General features: G+C 38.0%; 2 protein-coding genes across 2 annotated transcripts in view; one reads left to right on the top strand and one right to left on the bottom strand.

Moving 5' to 3' along the window:
• Positions 1 to 125: 125 nt before the first annotated feature.
• Positions 126 to 16,861, top strand: LOC143295893 (uncharacterized). Its single transcript, XM_076607566.1, has 11 exons — positions 126 to 262; positions 3,137 to 3,301; positions 4,226 to 4,934; positions 5,628 to 5,892; positions 7,527 to 7,652; positions 8,464 to 8,651; positions 9,082 to 9,278; positions 10,619 to 10,710; positions 12,070 to 12,124; positions 12,906 to 13,003; positions 14,629 to 16,861. Exons 1-11 carry the CDS (start codon positions 201 to 203, stop codon positions 14,826 to 14,828), a joined length of 2,157 nt encoding a protein of 718 aa, XP_076463681.1. The 5' UTR covers positions 126 to 200; the 3' UTR covers positions 14,829 to 16,861.
• Positions 16,307 to 18,474, bottom strand: part of LOC143295891 (calpain-9-like) — a 106,023-nt gene continuing 103,855 nt past the window's right edge. Inside the window, 1 exon segment of the mRNA XM_076607565.1 lies at positions 16,307 to 18,311. Coding sequence (XP_076463680.1) covers positions 18,285 to 18,311 — 27 coding nt within the window. The 3' untranslated portion in view covers positions 16,307 to 18,284.

Here is an 18,474-nt window from a genome sequence, read left to right as displayed (position 1 = left end):
TAGCTCAATACGTATTATTTGGATAAAAGAAAGTATTGATCCTTCCTTTTTCTTTTTTGTTTTTCAGGTAAGGGAAATAACTCTTCTGATAATAAACTGCTTGGCGGCAAGTGTGAATTGCGCCAAATAGACGTGTTCGTCTGTTGATGGAATTCTGCCAGGTGCCTTAAATGTGAAGTGAAACTGAAAGCGTTGCAACCATGGAGAAACTGCGGATTTTTACTGTGTCTTCTGTCACAAAACCACCTGTCGAAGTGATAAGGTATTTAATTCACTGCTTGTTGATATTCTTTAAATCAGAAAATTAGTATAGGTGGTGCTCTGTGTAACTGTAAGTATGGAGTGGTTTCTAAATCGCCTAGCTTGGACTCGCTGGCTTATCAACGTGGGCTGGGTTGCGTTTGTAAACAATGTTATAAGCCATACCTTTGCCTAGCTTTAAAAAATTTCCCAAAACAACGCTAATTGACATAAACTTAGGAAAATACTTGATACTGTACTGTGTACAAAGTTAGCGCTGCTCAGATCACTATTATGCAACCCAGACCGAAGTAATCAGACAATGGCAGGACAGTTTCAGAATGTCAGGTGATCATTTATGTATTTCATCATTTCATACAGCTTTCCTTTATGTCAACGCAGTCACTTCTCCCTGGGTAGAGCCATTGAGTTTGATTTAGGCAGTCTAGTATTCCATTGAACTCGAGTTTAAATCTGAGCTTTTAGTTTTATCACTATTAGCAGATGACATACTATAATTTAACCTGTTTCCACAGAAAACATAATCTGTCACTGATTAGTTCCAATATTATATTGGAAGCTTTTGACAGGTTTCAGGCTTTCCAGAAGGTGGGTAGGGATGGGAGCCAGACCTGCTGAGCCACTCCAGGCTTCCAAACAGTAACTCTGGTCCCAGCATCATTCATCCTAATGTTTACTACTAATATACTAGTTATAATAATGGTATCATGATATTTTATTTTTATATAGCGCAATAATACAAGCATAAGCAAGCTCAAAGCACTTTACAATCCAGTACCTAAAGTGAAACAAGAAAGCATGTAAAAAGTAGTAGAAACATAAAACAGGATCATTAATATTATGAAAACAATGCATAAAACTCACAAGGTAACATACTCTCAATACTACAACACTCAAACACACACACAAACACACACACACATGATTAAACGGCTGAGATAACAGCAATTTTCACTTAAAATACATATATGTCGAAAGGAGCATAACTGTAATTTGCATGCCATAGAATGATAGATTTTGTAAAAATTGTAAAATAAAGTTTTGGATAGAAAAGGTAAAAGGGGTAAAAATCGTCAGTCGTTCTCCCTTTTGAACCGCACCACCACCATCCATCTACCCACCCCCATTCTTTCTACTCACCCATCACACACGCTCCCACTGCCATGAGCCTGGGACAACAGCACTATTTGAGTTATGACAAGTATTTTTTAAAGAGATAAGTTTTAAGATTTGCTTTAAGCGTAGGTAGATGAATTGTTTGCTTGAGAGCAATACGCCAATAGGCAGAGAATTCCAAGTTGTTGGGCTGAAGACGGACCTCTTTCCACAGGAGTTAAGGAAGTGTCGGGGAACAGTTAGCTGGGAGGAGTCAAGAGGTCTCAATGTTCTGTTTGGCAAGTACTGGTTATCAAGCTCAGAAAGATATGAGGGTGTGGTTTCACAATTCAGGCACTGAAAGCATAGACAGGCAACTTTATCTTCAGTTCTGGTTTGAACAGGCAACCAGTGAAGTGTCTGCAGGAGAGCAGTAGCACTCTCTCTTCTTGACTTTTTATGTTTTAAAGGATGAGTCAAGCTGCACTTTTCTGTATTTTCTGGAGCTTGTAGATTTTACCATTGGGAAGGCCAACTAAGAGAGAATGGCAATAATCTAGGCAGGATAAAATGAAGGCAACAGCAAGTTTGTTGGCAGCATCAACAGACAGAAAGTTTAGTCAGACTCCTACAGCCTCTGCACCAGTCCAGCCTGGGCTGGGGAATGTGTATTTATTTGCATAAAACATAGAATTTTGAATGTGCCAGTAGGAAGAACAAGTGAGGGTGGGGGGAATCCAGCATGGGCAATCACCCAGTGTTTATATAATAGCGACACCAGCTGGCAGATTTGGATATTGTTGGAAGATCGAGGGGTGGGTGCCAAGGGGTTGGCTGGCAGTCTCTGGACAGTGCCTGGGGTTGACCGTTTCAGGTCAACAAGCATTTTGTCCACATTTCATATCTGTTGTCAGTCTGACACACACAACTGGCTGCTTTCCTCTGCATGTTTTCCAGTGTTGATCACTGGATGAGGATCCCACACTTTACTGGTATCAAGATGATAGAATCTAGATAGTAATAATGATAATGAACACTTATCCAATGGATGCGGTGCCCTGAAATGGTTTAGAGTGCTGGAGAGTATGTTTGTGTCAGGGCTCATGTGCTTATATATATAATGTAGTGCTGGGCCTGGGTGCATTTGTTTGTGCTTTCATATCTGTGAGACTGCATACTTGTTGCACATATCTGTTGTTCACATTTGTGTGTGTGTGTGTGTTTATTTACATTTATTTGCTTGTTTATTTATTTGTCATTATCTAATATCTTTTTTTTCTACATTTCATTTTATTTCTTTATCTATTTGCTTACTTATTTCTATAATTAATTACTCAAATTGTTTATTCATTAATTTGATGACATCCAAATGATCCATTGATTTGTTTAGGAATCCTTTTTTTTTTTTTTAACCCCTCAAGGCCTAGGTGTGTTGGATTTCGCCTTGCAGGTTACATGCTTGATTGACATATATAATATATACAGCTAATACTTAAACCAGCATACATATGAATTTCCAGGAGTGTAAATGTCTTCAGTCTTGTCTTATTAGTTACTGAGGTTTTGGCACAGTCATTTTTTTTTTTCCCCATGCCCCTCCACAAATAAAATGCCTAAGTTAAGACAAGTTAGAGTTTTGGTGATGTGAACCATGCAAAGTGTATTTTGCTTTATTTTTTGCAATTGATATGATCTTGTTCAAATTTCTAGTTCTTATTCGTGATGGTATTGAATTGTCGGAAGCAAAATGGTATACTTGTACACTTCTGTTGTTTTCCAGGAAGAAAGATGAGCAGGTGTTTGCATGTACTGTGGCATTGCCTCTTCCACCCCAGCTGTTGATCTTCAGTCAAGGGCAGTGGCCCCCAGGCAGGGACGACAAGAATGCAACTCTCGATATATACCTGGATTCAACAAAGATTGGAGAGATGGATGAAAACACAAAGTACTTTTATTTTCCTTGAAATATATATATTTTTAAAGCTCTGTATAAATGTGAGAATACAAAGCTTTTTTCTTTTCTTTTTCTATAGTAATTTAGAAAATAATTTTGATATGTGCATGTTAAGTACGGCTAAAAAAGATTTCAACACTTTGATCATTCTTACACTTAGGTTTGGGGAAGAGGCAAGGGGTGGTGGTAGGTAGAATGTTTTTTATTTAAAAAAAAAAAGAAGAAAAAAAGTGGTCAGTAAACGAAAGTATGTAAATGAATGGTGATGGTTACATGAGACCTGCACAGTGTTTGGTGTGTGCATTCAAATTTCATTTTCATTAATTTGATTGAAACAAATCTTTGCTTTACTCTTGAGAAATAGATGTGGAACATTGTTCTGTTTCGGGGCTGAACAGTGAACTAATTTGTGAGACAAGCGGTCCAGGTTATGTACATATTTTGTCAATTAAGATTATTATTTTTGAACTGAACCCATTTTTTTGTACAGTATATGGTTTTATGAATAACAACACTGGATCATTTTGTTAGTGCCAGTGACACTTAAAATTACTAAAAAGTATGACTTGGAATGCCCAGCGACTGTGCATCTATCACTGAAAACAGCTACAGCTTTAAGTTGCAAGGGTAAAAACAGTTAACTACTTGCAAATGAAGGACCATGTGAGCTGCAGTCAATTAATGCATGAGAATACTTAATATACACATGTACTGATGCACACTAAAGATAGCTAGCTACATGCGGTCATGGATTGTCCTTTTAGTCTTTTCATTGGTAGATATTTGCGGCTGGAATGATGTGATAGTATATTATTGATATGGACCTTTTTGGCGTTAATATTAGTGCCCACAGATGACTGGTAGTTGATATATATAATATATATATGATATCCTGAACTATATATTTCTGAACAGATGTTTTACCTGGGAGACTCAAAGCCTGGAGAGCCGACCTGCTGGTGAGAAAATACCTTTGGAAGTCAAGGTGATGGGAATGAAGACGCCGTCAGAGCAGAGTGCTGTACCGAAGAGCAAGAAAGGAGCTGCGCAAAAGAAAGTGGGTAAAAAGCCTGCATCACAAGGACGGAAAAAATCACAGGAGAAAGAACAACCCCTCATCGACATTTCTGGAAAAGTCAACACGGAATCAGAGAAAAAGGAGGAAGACTCCGTCAGTGGAAAAACGCCAGAAGAACCAACAAGCATGAATTTGCCTCCAAATGATAGCAGTTCCCATTCTGGAAAAGACAAACCAGAGAAGAAGAAGAATAAGAAGAAACAAAAGGACACTGGTCCTCTGGCCGCCACTGTCGACAAAAAGAAATCAACTCCTCCCAGCACTGGTACAAAAAAGACCCGACAAACTCAACTCAACTTTTCAGGTATGAAGAAAGTTTCAGTGGCTGCCGAGACACTGAAAAAGGATGAAGAAGAAGAGGAGGCAGACAAGAACAGAACTGCCCCAAGCCAGCAGGCTTCAGAGAATGGAGCTGATGCAACAATGGAAACAAAGTTGGAGGGGCTGGAGGAAAAACTTGACAGCACACCAAGACAGACAAAGGGAAAAGACTTGGAGAAAGAGGGTCTGTGTGAAGCACAGGTACTCAACGAGAACACTCCACAGGTCATTGCACTTTTCTTTTTTCTTTTTCTTTTTTTAAGATTTAACTGTCTTCATGTGGATGTTATTTTATCTATGATTTTTCTTTTGTTGTTTTGTATGATTATTTTGTTTATTTAATTCTTTTTTTTATGTTTATTTTCCCCATTCAGAGTCATACTACTTTCCTAGCAGTTGTTCTTGGACCATTAAAAAATAAATGTTTTAAACCATTATTTTTTCCCTCTGATGTCAGTGTATTCCAGTATCCTCAGCAAAACTGAATGGTAAATTCACGCATTGATGAAAGTGATTCAATTTTCAGGCCAATTATAATGAAGCCAGGTTGAGGTCAAGGTTCCTAGGCATTCAAGAAAAAGATTCTTGGCTTCTGTTTGACAGGAATTTGATATGTAGCACTGCCATTGTTCTCAGCTAGAGAGAGAGAGAAACTCAGAAAGGGGAAAAAATGCATTTATATAGCCCTTACATTGCGCCTTAAAGCGTGTTTAAAATACTCAAGCAGGAATAGTTTTCATAAAGTATATTGAATTTAAACAGTGAAGCTCTGCCTTGTTTTCTCTGTATTTAAACATTTTTGCAGTTTCTGAGCATGTTACGTATGAAATGTGCATTTCTTATTTTCAAAGAGTTGAAAACTGTATCACTTTCACTTCCAGAACATGTATATTCAATATTTATTTTTGTGGTAAACAGGCAGATGTGCACTCACCATTGCCGCGGAAACCAGTCAAGAGAAGACGGCGGAACAAGGATGAAAATTCTGAGGGGCCCACTCCCAAAAAGCGTGGCACCCGCATGCGAGCTCTGGCCAGCGAGGGGACCCCGAAGACTTCACGCACCAAATCAGCTGTCAGTGACAGTCCTTTCAAGGAGAACGTGTTGACACAAGTGGAGAACAACCAAGCGGCAGTGCACAGTGACGGACGGTTGACACGCTGTATTGACCTGACGGCCAGAGGTAACTGAGGGTTTGTTAGGGTTGTCAGATGTTTAACAAATAGTAAAGAGTGGTTACTCTCTCTATTCACAAGGTACACAACTTCAAGTCAGATATTTGTATCACACTCACTGACTGAATTAAGCTGTTCGTAATTTGCTGAGTATCTCTTGAGTCAATATTGTTTCACATACAGTGAATTAAGTGGTTTGAACTGAGGAGCATGTCTCAGCATTGTTTCAGGTTTCACTTGATTTTTTTTTTTTTAATGTATTTTCATTATTTCTATTTATTCATTTATTTTGTTTTTTCACTTAACAACTGGAATAACTGCATTCTAGAGAAAACTTGAGTGATTGTTTTTATTTAGTGATTTAATGCTGCTTTCAATACAGTTTTTGTGCAGGAAAAAAAATACAAAGACACAAATCAGAAACTTCTTTTCTCATGTGGCAGTTTTGTTGAACTTGGTAGCTGATCTTGTCATTTCTTTGTTCTTCCTTTGCTTAAAAAAAAGAAGAAGAATAAAATGACGGTTATGTTCATAGACTAGTTAATGCTTGGACAAAATAGCAAAATTCCTTGGAGGGGGGATAAGCATCAGTGTTTTGTAATATTGCTTGACAAATCCATAAGGACTGTTGATATAAGATATTTTAGCAGCAGTGTTTTGCAGTTTTGAATTAAACAGTTTGATTGGTGAAAGGCAATATTAAAGTAATAATGACCCCAAAGGATTTAAACCGGTAAAAAACGTTTTTATTTTTGTTAAATGACGTGCTTTTTCAAAGTCATTAAAAAATCTTCAAAGATTTTACCCAGGTTTGTAAGTTAAAAAATTTTATTAAAAATCTGGAAAAACAACACTGTTTGAGTGTTTCTGTCAACCTTTGATAAATCACAACAATGAAGAGGCCCAACTGAATTTAAAAGTAGATAAATTATAATGAAAAAAAAAATGAAACGATCCCAGTGATATTTATAAGATGATGATTCATCCAAGAGACATATCAGCCGGTACTCAAAATGCTGCACCTTTCATCTGTTTACCCAATGCGATTGTGTTTTGAAAAACCAATTCTTTTGGGATTTAAAAGGATTCGTGATAGGTTTTAAATTTCTTTATATTAAAAACCTGTAGAAGCGATTGCTTCAATTTTTTCTCTCCTTTTGAGGTTTTAAAAAATTATTTTAAAAAAGGTTTCAGAATGTTGCGATTAAAAGCCAGTATGAACCCTGCTGAGTTTAAACTTTAATGCATAAGTTGGATGTACATGTCTGCACTCCCCTTGTGTCCCCCTTCCATTGGTGTATTCCTGTGGTGCGTGTGCTTGTGGGTCGGTGTTTGCTCTGTGTGTGTTCGTTCATTCTTTAGTTTAACGTCTTATCACTGTAAGTGTGTGTGTGTGTGTAGGGTGTATTTTGTGCCATTTTCCTGTGATTATTTATATGTGCAATTTGTAGCAATGTATTGGTGTATATAGATTTTGTCCTCATATGGTCTTGTGTCGTATAATTCACTATTGTATACATGTATTGTGTCATGTTAGACGCTTAGAGCCCATTATATGGGGAGTTTGCGCCATATAGGTACAATATATTCTTCTTCTTCTTCTTCTTCTTATTATTATTATTACATGTATTGTGACTGACAGTTCCTCGGCCCAGTGCCCGCTGGGGTCACACGATGCTGCTGACCCGACCTTGCCGTGCCGTGCTGATCGGGGGTCAGGGCGACCGGCAGCAGCTGAGCAGGGACTCGGTGTGGACCCTGCACACAGGTCAGTGTCTGCACCACACGACAGGGGAGAGAAAACTGCATGGTATACTGTCCAAAAGAAGTTAAGGACCACATTCAGTTTTTCTTGTGTCCTGGAGGAAAAAGAAATAAATTATGAAGTGACAGACTGAAAATGGAATACCACAATTGTGAATAAAATTATATAATTATGAACAGTATCCCCTCCCCTTCTAAAAATTCTATGCTAGATGTCTCCTCTTTTAGACGTTTCCTCTTTTCTGTGACTATTTGTTTCTGGCTTTTCTGTTTTATTTCTAGTGCCTTCATCTTTTTTCTTTATTTTCTGCCTTGTTGGACCATTCACCTCCCCCCCCCCCCACCCAACTCCCCTGAAAGCTTTGATCTTTTTTTAGGGGTTTGGGGGTCTGGATTTGATAACTGGGTGCTTTTACTATGTTGTCTTCTTTTTGATTCTGTAACTTGTGGTGTGCCCCTTGAGAATGTTTGGTTTTGTTTATTGTAATTTGTATGTTAATGTATAATTATGTTTATGTTCAGGTTAGTTTTGTTGATTAATCCTCTGATGAAAAATTGACGGAATGTTCAACATCAGAGGCACGTCTTAGGTTTATGTGCATGAATGCAACGGTATTTGTCTTATTTTCTTTTCCAAGTTTTTATTTTATTTTTAAAAAATATTTTAAAAAATCCACAAGATATTTGCAGTTTTTCAGCCTTGATAGAGCTTAACTTCTTTTTTTTGTGGTTGGCCTGGCTTTTGGCAACAAAGTATAAAGATGCGTTAAAGACATAAAGTTTTCATAAAAAGTTTACACGACTGATGACTTCAGAGACCCGCAAGTGGCAGTGTGAGGAGGTGCAGTCTGAGGGCCAGAAGCCGGAGAACCGCATGGGCCACACGGCGACCTATGACCCCACCATGCGCTGCGTCTACATCTTTGGCGGTTCCAAGAATTCGCGTTGGTTCCATGATGTGCATGTCTACGACCTGGATGAAAACAAGTGGACTCTGGCCAAGGTCACTTTGCTGGTGTTTTATATTGATTTCATGGAATCTGGGCTTTTTTATTTTGTTTTTGTTCTGTTGTTGTTTTTTGTTCCTTTGTTTTTGGGGGATTTTTGGTTGTTTTTTCTTCCTAAAAAGTTTGATATAGATTAAATGGTACCAAAATTTCCCATGGACTGATACGGTGTTGTGGGAATGGCATCCGCAAACACTCCACATACTGATCCTTTTCCCCTTCATATCACAGCTTTCTCCCATTTCAAATGGAACACAGAATGTGTGAAGTGTGTGTGTATAATGTGTGTGTGTGATTGTGTGTATTTGTCATTGCGTGTGTATTATTTGTTATTGTGCGTGTGATTGTGTGTATGTGTCATTGTGTGTGTGTATTATATGTCACTGTGTGTGTGTGTATTATATGTTATTGTGTGCATGTATACAGGTGGACGGCAAAGCCCCGACGCGGGCCTATCACACGGCCAACCTGCATCGTCATGAGCTGTGGATCTTTGGAGGGGTGTACCCCCGCCCTGACCCCAACCCCGACGGCTGCAGCAACGAGATCCACATCTTCAGCCCGGTCATGCAGACTTGGTACGCTCCCCTTGTGCAGGGGGAGAAGCCCCTGCCCCGGTCAGGGTAAGTTGCTGGCGTGTTTGGAGTTCGGTTCTTTTTCCTTATGTATACATGAAGGGGGTTCAGGCACTTGCAGGTCTGCACATCTGTCCACCCCAAAGTCCAACGCTTTAACCACTTGTCTGGTGTGCTCATTATGGAGTTTGGTTGACAGTGAAGATTTCATTTGGCTGATTGTTGGAGGTGTGGGGAGAATGTCTTATAAAGAGCTTTTGTATGTGTTTTGAGAGAGACTGAGAGGTAACGGAATTCGGAGAGGTAGCTTGGTGAAATTGGTTTCTTGGTGAAAGAAACAACAAGTACAAAACAGTAGAGGCAGTCTGCTTAATTTTCGATTGTTTGATGGAACTGTAAAAACAAAACAAAAATCTGTGTTCTTAGAGAAGCCTTCAGTGTGCCCAATCATTGCTGGAAATTTGAATGAACATCTTTGTTAGTTTTGGTATCAGCATCTCCTTCATTTTCCATCAGCTGTCTTCTCCACATTGTGGTTTTTTCTTTTCATATACAGATGCATGTACTTACATGTTACAACATGAAATGCATGTTAGTATTTTTGCAATCATCTGACCTCGATTGGGGGTGGGGTGGGTGGATGGAAATTCACTAAGACCTCAAAGCCACTATTTCTGTAATGATATGGTTACTGAGTTTATGCAGCTGTTATTGTTTTAGAAACAGTGTGAAATAGTGTATGATCCACAGACATCAAAGTTCTTAATATAAAGTAGCAGATTGTTCAGAAACATCCTACATTCCTCATGAAAAAAACAATTGTTACAACAGTCCATTAATTTCACAGTTCTGATTGAATGTGATAAAACTTTTGGTCTTTGATAAACATTGTGCATGGACAAATCAACTGTTCAACAAGGACTATCAGCAAAAGCATTTACATGGTAGATCAACTGTTCAACAAGGACTGTCAGCATAAGCATTTACATGGTGAATATCAGAATAATTAAAGTAATAAAAATTTAAAAAAAAATTTAAATCAAAGGTCCCATACCTTTTCATACAACCACTGTGGCAGTGAATTCATATCCACTGTGTGTTGGGCTTGGCATAGGAAGGAAAGGCCGAATCCTCTCCTGCCACTTCAACCTTCCCCAACCAAAGTCAGCTACCCATTTACACCTGGCTGGAGTGAGGAGAATTAGAGTAAACTACCTTAGATTCCAAAGATGCTGAAACAGACCGTTGAACTTTGATGACTGGTGAACACTGGATCTGCAATAACAACACCTAACTCTGTCTTGGTGCGTCTGTAAATATTTATACGTATATATGCTATTTATTTTTCACATGTGATAGTGATTGATTGTTGTTTGTTTTTCCACCAGGCATTCAGCCACCCTGATCAAGGACCGCATGGTGATGTTTGGGGGGTGGGATGCGCCCTTCTGCTACAACGACCTCTTCATTCTAGACCTGAGTGAGTCTCTTCTTTCACCCACTGTCTTTTTCCACCTCTCTCTCTCTCTCTGTGTGTGTGCCAAGTTTTCATTTTTCTATCTCTTCTGGTGGTTTCCGGTGTTTGTTATTCTTCTTTCTTTGATTTTGTTTCTGTATCTGTATTGGTGTGTATTTTATAGGTATGAATTGTACATCTGTACTGTACTCAAATATGAATAAAATGGATATGGGACCAACTACCGCCCTCTCTCTCATTCACCTTAGTTTTTGTCTTTAATAAAAAAATTTTAAAAAAACAAAATCTTTTGAACATGTACTTGTATGTTTAATCTGTTACCCTCAAATCATTCATTCATTCTGGTTCTAGTGTGGAACTGCCACACTTTGTATGGCTTTGACTGGCTCAGTTCAGTTACTCATGGAGGCGTCACTGCATTTAGACAGATCCATGTACGCTACACCACATCTGCTAAGCAGATGCCTGACCAGCAGCGTAACACAACGCACCTAGTCAGGCCTTGGGGAGAAAGAAAAGTGCGTAAACAAATAAATGGATCCATCATTAGATAAATGAATACATAAATAAATGAAAAACATAAAAAAGTACTGGTTAAGCAGATAGGTAATGAAATGAAATAAGATGCAGGGGAAAAATTAATGTAATACTTTGTATTTTATTGGCTGCTGTAGTTAATCTTTCATGCTTTTTCTGTGTGTGCTTGTGTGTTCTTTATAGCATTTTTAACACTATATATTATTATTTAGATATATGATTTGTATGTGTGTGTGTAAGTTTGACTTTCATGTATTTTGTGTGTTTGTACTTGTGTTCTGTGTCTTGTTTTTAGCACAGTGTGTATGTGTGTGTCTTGCGTTGATTTGTATTATTTTTAACACAATATATGCGTGTAGATGCCTGACTTCAACTTTTATGAGTGTTATTGGCTGTTGTAGTTCATCTTTCATATACTGGGGGTCTGTGCTTGTGTTAATTATAGCATTTTTAACAATATATTTATGTATATTCATCTTTTATGCATTGTGTGTGTGTGTACTTGTGTGTTCTTTACTGCATCTCTACACAGTATGTTTGTATATGGTTTCATGCATCGTGTGTGTTTGTGAGTTTTTTATTGCATTTTTAACACTATATTTATGCATATATATAGTTCATGTTTCATGCATCATGTGTGTACTTACGTGTACCTTATTGTTTATTCAACACATTATATAAAGTTCATATTTCATGCATCATGTTTGTATGTTCTTTACTTCAATTTTAACACAGTAAAACTCTAATAATAATAATAATAAAACGATTTGGTGTGTTCTTTATTGTGTTTTTAACACAACAACACTCTAAAACCATTTGTTGCAGCAACTGTTGACTGGTCCAAACCAGATGTGAAAGGAACACCACCAAAGCCACGAAGGTAACACAGTATGCTTATTCATCAGCATGTTTACCAATGCCGGGTTCGAATCACAGTAACGGCGCCTGGTGGGTAAAGGGTGGAAATTTTTCTGATCTCCCAGGTCAACATATGTGCAGACCTGCTAGTGCCTGAATCCCCTTCGTGTGTATACACATGCAGAAGATCAAATACGCACATTAAAGATCATGTAACCCATGTCAGTGTTTGGTGGGTTATGGAGACATGAAAATACCCAGCATGCATGAACCACGACAAAGTCATCAGCAAGTCGATGTTGGTCGTGTAACGGAAAGAAGAAGAAGAATGTCATTTGGAATCTAGTTTCCTGGATGGACTGCAAGGTTTTTTTGTCCAGTAAAAGTGTTTGGATTTCTTTGTTCTGTCAGAGCATGTGTGTTAATATGTGTTTCATCTTCAAAGAAGCAACAATATTTTCAAACATCGAATTTGTGTGATTTTCTGGTCCCATTTATTATTTTCTACACATTAAATTACTTGAATATTTTGTTTGTGTTTGGAATGTGCATGTGAAATTAGTTATAACGTTCACAGCAAGATTTTTTTTTTTTTTTTTTTTTTTGGTCAAGGTAATATAGTTCTTCAACAGCCTCTTGTATTTTATGTGGCAACTCTTTCAATGGCCTCTCATCAGAAATAAAAATGCATGGATCTGTGTTAAAAACAGCACAATCAGGGTGTGTGGACATAGCACAGGGTGTGTGATAAAATGTAACAACAGTATCACTTCAGCAACCACTGCATTGTTTGCTGTTTGCAGCTGGCATGCGTCATGCGCACTGAGCAACGAGCGTATCTTGATCCATGGAGGGTACGACGGTAATGAAGCTCTGGAGGACTCCTTCATATTTGATCTGGGTAAGTTTGTTTCGACCTGTGTTTTAGGGTAGTCAGAGTTGCTGCTCAGGCCGTCAGGGTTCGTACACATTTCTGTGACCAGCCTCTCACTGTGAAACATGTGCTCATTGACTGCTGGGTTCTGCACGACGTTCGACACGGCAGATTCTCTAAGACTTTGTTCCGTTGTGTCCCTCTGTGGGCGTTAATTGACTTCTTGAAGGAAGTGAACACTTTTAATCAGATTTAAATGTTTTGAAATCTGGAAGTTTTTGTGATGTTTATTTTTTAACTTTTTGAGTGAAAAGATTAAAGCAGTGGTTAGTTTTTATTGTACATTTTTACCCTTGACTTGAAGTAGATGCCAATATGACGTTAGCCTCGAGATGGCCTTTGTGGTCACCGAGGCTCTAAGCACCACAATTTGATTTGGTTTCGTACACATTTTACAAGTTTTTAAGAATTTTTAAAAAAAGAAAAAAAAAGAAGATATGCCTTTTCAAATTCCTTAAAAACGACAGGTTTCTAAAAGTTTTTAATTTTGGCCCTGTGTTGTTGAAACAAAAAATATTATACATTGTTTCTGTCAGTGATAAAAGACAGTAGCGAAATCTTCCACCTGAATTTCAATTTAGAAGGTAGATAATGATGAGGGAAAAATCCGGATCCTGTTCTCATCCAAGTAGCAATGATTAACTCTCTCCATACGAACGGCGAAAGAGACGACGTTAACAGCGTTTCACCCCAATTACCATCATCAAAATATCGCAAGCGGAAGGCTCTTATACTGAAGAGGTAAATGTTGACAAAGAATACCACAATTCTGACAACGGAAGCTAAAGGTTGGGTCATTCAGACACCCACTGGATATCCGAGGGGTCTGTGTAGAGGGGAAGAGAGGACTGGCCGTATTGAGTGAGTTAATCATGTAAGGGACAAATGCCAGCACTAAAAATACCATGCCTTTCCTGGTTTCCGTAAGATAGTTTAGAATTTTTGGCCTTTTATGTTAAACGTTTTCTGGGTTTTTTTTTAATTTTGTGAATAAAAATCAGTATGAACAGTGGCCATTCATTTCAATCCGAGACAAAATGACAGCTGTGCTCTGTTCTCCTTTTAAAAATGCAACTGGTGTCAGTTGGACCTAAGGAATATTAATGCAGTGCTAATGAAGGAATCTTGAAAAACACTACATTATTTACCAAGGCTTGATCAGCGCTAAGGGTTCATGAGATAAGGCATCTGCTCTTTATTTTTCAAAATCATTTTAACAGCAAAAAATTAATTAAAAAAAACTTCCTGATCCTGGAGTATGTTTTGTCTCCAAGATTATTCCATTGAAACGTTTCATTTCGGTGTACGAGTAGTTATATTCAGCGATTCATTCCAATCTCCTGGCTCTTGGGTGAGTTTTCAAAAACTTATTTTCCATCTTCAGTGTAAATAAAGTTAAACTTTTTGACAATAAAAAAATTAAATTAAATTAACAGCAGATGTGTCAGTTGTATGTGTATGTTCAATTCCAGTGTGAATGATTCTGTGACCTGAAACATGTCAGGGAATTGTTTGAACAGTGATAACATGTTGGATCTCAAATACAATTCTCCTCCCCCCCAACCCTCCCCTCCACCCCTGTCTGTGTCCAGGTGGCATGTCGTGGAGTCGTCTGGTGGTGCCCAACGCCCCCAAAGCGCGGGCAGGCCACGCAGCAGTGTGCGTCCCCTACAGCCACGAGAACCAGGAGGAAGATGAGGTGCTGGTGTTTGGGGGCGGCGACAACGACGGAGAGTTCTTCCACGACCTCCTTGCTCTCACCATTCCCTTCAACCCTGTGGTGGAGCTGTAGGGAAAGTGTGGACGTGGGGTGAACGTCGCCTGACATTTGTGAAATGGCGCTGTGAAAATAATGATTGTGAAGTGGCACAGTGTACAGCTTTTCCTTGTCTGTGTGGATACAACACAGGACTTTGTGGGATATTCTGTGACGTGTGTGCACTTGACAAGAAGCTGAATAACGTGTTTGTCATGTTGCTTTTTAACAAATATTTTTATCATCTTTGTACATGTTTTCAAGTGGTTTCTGTTGGTTTTTTTGTTTGTTTTGCTTTGTTCATTTTGCTGAGTGGAAATTACATGTTGACAATTTGCCTTACAAACAGAAAAAAAAATTTTCAATTTGCTCAAGTATATGGTACTTTATTCAAAGTTTTTGCTACAGTTAATGGCAAAATTTTAGAAACAGAATCTAAAAGCATTTTATTTTGCCTTATATACAAAGATGGAGAAAGAATTTTATATTTTGCTCAAAATTATTTGGTACTCTTAACTATTTAAAGTGTTTGCTACAAATTATAGCAAAACTTAGGAAGTAAGAAAACAAGAATTTTGACCTCACACTGCTTATTTTAACTGTTCATTGATGGTCTGATGAGTTAAAAATAACTATGTCTGTACATATTCTGGAAACTTGTTTCTGAACAGGTAGTTCTCTCAGGCAGCAGACATACAGTTGAACATATCTTCAACGTTTCATGTCTTGTACGTCTGTACATTGTGACCACATGTTTAAACTTGACCAGAAATTTTTTATCCAGCATTGAGCATACAGTTTGAAGGGATAGAAGTAGATTGACTTTGCTGTTCTTATTCACTGTTGCTTACTGAATTGAAAAGAGCAGCTTTCCGTCAGTTTTTAGCGTCATGAATTTTCATCCAAATGTACTGATAAAAATCAGATTTTTATCATCAGACTTGTAAATTTAAATACATTAAATTATAATGTCCTTGTTGTGATTAAACATTTGGAATTAGTCGTTTGTTTTTATCAGATGAGAGCATGAGTGCTTACAGCAGCAAAAGTAATAATAGTCTAAAGGTTATTCAAGCAGCACGTCTAAAACACAAGCTAAGACACAGGCATATATGGCACAAAGTGCACAGGCATCACACACGCACGCCAACACTCATACCACACAGAAATCACATACACACTTGTGTTCTGCACATTTATCTTAGATGTCTTCTCCAGATAACTTTTGTGTGCTTGCTCATTCTTTACCCCTTTCCACCCATTCATGGCAGTCTTGTTTTTCTCTTTTCTTTTTGATTGACAAAATCAGGATATTTCCAAATTCCATGCTTTGAGTGAAGTGTCCATCTTCATGACTGTTTAACATACTTTAAGTGCAACATTACTGAAATTTTAGTGCTGAATTTAATGCGTAGGATTTTCTTGCAACCCACTACCCACTGCAAGAAGACAGTTGTTTATAAATGGCTTTGTTCTTCTGTACTCACTCAACATACTTCAGACAGAACATATGGTTGTCTTTGACCGAATGTATTAACTCAAGGACATATTTTAAACTATTTGCAAAAGCAAATACATTAAGTCAAAATAACGGTTAAATTAAAAACACATTAGGATATGATTTATTAAAAAGAAAAGTAGAAAATGACCGGATACTTATTTATAAACAAGAAAAGGATACACATTTATAAAGAATACAGGCTTGCTATTTTATATTAATAAAGTTAACACTGAAAGATACAAACACATAACAATCATGGCTACACGCTATAACAACAGAAAGATTATAAATTCATTTCACAAGCACAAAAAAAAGAAATTTAATTCTAAATTGCTAAAATAATCACCACCCGACCTATCAAAGTAAAATGCCTATTTGGATTATAATGCCTTTCTTACAATGTTGCTCTTAATTTTCAATAAGTGTTCTGAGATATCAAAAGCCCAATACAATAACCAGCACTACTTTGTACACACAGTGTTCAGTACAAGGCCTGTAAGAAAAAGGCAGGTGATAGTAACTGGGCTGGGGGCAAAAACATAATACTATGAAGATGAACCGACCTGCATACATAACTCCCTGTCGGTCATCTTTTGTAACAAAACCAAGTCTACAAAAAAAAGATTAATACTATGTAAATGAACTGACTTCTCTTCATGTGTCCCTCTTTTCAGTCAGTTGTAACACCCATAATTGGTGTCAAAGAGTTGTGGGACAGGGAGTAGGAAGCATAAGATAGGTGTGTACTCAAAGCATGCAGAGCGGCAAGTTGAAAGGCAATACGCTTGCAAAGTGTGAACCGGACCAGCAACAACAAAATCATTTAATTTAACAAAGTCCCATGTGATCATAATAGCAACAACATGGCATCGCTGTTCAAAGCTGTTCACTTTGCAGAATTTGAAACTCACTTCCCACTAACACACGCAAGTCGAGAAATCTCAGGTAACAAATTAAAATTGAAGAGAAAAAAAAGATATAACCCATTGAGATATGTATCAGCAGTGACAGATATTACAAGAGGTACAAAATTTCAAATCACACTTAGTTGTGTGGAAGCAAACATGTAACGTCAGGTTACTTTCTCTGAAGTCTGAAAGGAGGGTAAATATAAACATGTAGTTACATCACATAGCTTTTGCAAAGGTAGAAAATTATCACATCCACTCAGGCAGTGTAAGCACTTTGCAGTAAATCAGCAATACCTTATATCACAAAATACACCCCTGTTCCCTCTTCCCCATAACAACCCCTCCCCCCCCCCTGCCCCTCCCAACACACCACCAAAAAAGACACTAAACCACATAATGTTAGCCACAAAACAGTCCTTTAATTAGTTAACTGCATGATTAATCTTCTGTGGGTCCTGACAAAACAGTCCTTTGAAAAGCCACCATGAATTCTGGAGGTTCTAAGCACTACAGCTGAATGTACACCATGAGAAAGTGGCACGTGTATAACATTCTGTCATGTTGCTCCTCAGATCTGTTTGTCTGAATGTGACAAAGAATTCTAACAGAAAATGATTTATAATTCACCTTCGTAAAAAAAAAAAAAAAAAGGCAAACTAATTGTTAATTTGTGTGAATTATCCAAAGAACAGCTATTGCACAATCTAAGATCACTGACACTGAGATAACCAGTCCAGCAAGGTCACAACACAATAGAAAAGCAAGTCCTCTACGTAGTACGTGCTCACAATTCCTCCTTGGGAAAAACTGCAGCACTAACAAAACCAAAATGAAAAAAACTTGCGGCCACAAACACAGCTGCAAGAGAGAAGAAAGGAAAGTGAATTATTATACACAGTTCAGCAATGAAGACCAGTAGCAACCTCCCTTTGCCACGTCTCGCACCAACAACAACTGTTGGTAGTTGTGCATGTCAGTGATGTGGTTGCTGTTGTAGTAGACTCCAGTTATCTGCTGCTCTCTTCAAAACATGCCGATTCGGATCCTTGTTACCCGCCCCCATCACACCAAGCACCATGCTTACGAGTACATCGTCGTCTGGATGAACTGGAACACAGAGAGAAACTGACTCATAACAAATACACCGTACTTACACATGTAAAGAACCCAGACACTAAAACACTAGAACTAAATAAAATGACTTGAACAAAGCCGCTGACACCAAAAAAAAACCTCAAGAAAAACCAAAAAAACCAAAATTTATGATTAC

This window comes from Babylonia areolata, chromosome 21, assembly GCF_041734735.1.
Source record: "Babylonia areolata isolate BAREFJ2019XMU chromosome 21, ASM4173473v1, whole genome shotgun sequence".
Lineage (NCBI taxonomy): Eukaryota > Metazoa > Mollusca > Gastropoda > Neogastropoda > Buccinidae > Babylonia > Babylonia areolata.
Note: the sequence above shows the minus strand (reverse complement) of the source record. Positions and strands in the feature narration are given on the sequence as shown.

Excerpts from the sequence above, each read along its gene's own strand:
- LOC143295893 (XM_076607566.1), top strand. The coding sequence starts at position 201 with ATGGAGAAACTGCGGATTTTTACTGTGTCTTCTGTCACAAAACCACCT. Across the intron at positions 8,652-9,081 it reads ACAAGTGGACTCTGGCCAAG|GTGGACGGCAAAGCCCCGAC; the intron begins GTCACTTTGCTG and ends GCATGTATACAG. Across the intron at positions 12,125-12,905 it reads ACACCACCAAAGCCACGAAG|CTGGCATGCGTCATGCGCAC; the intron begins GTAACACAGTAT and ends TGCTGTTTGCAG.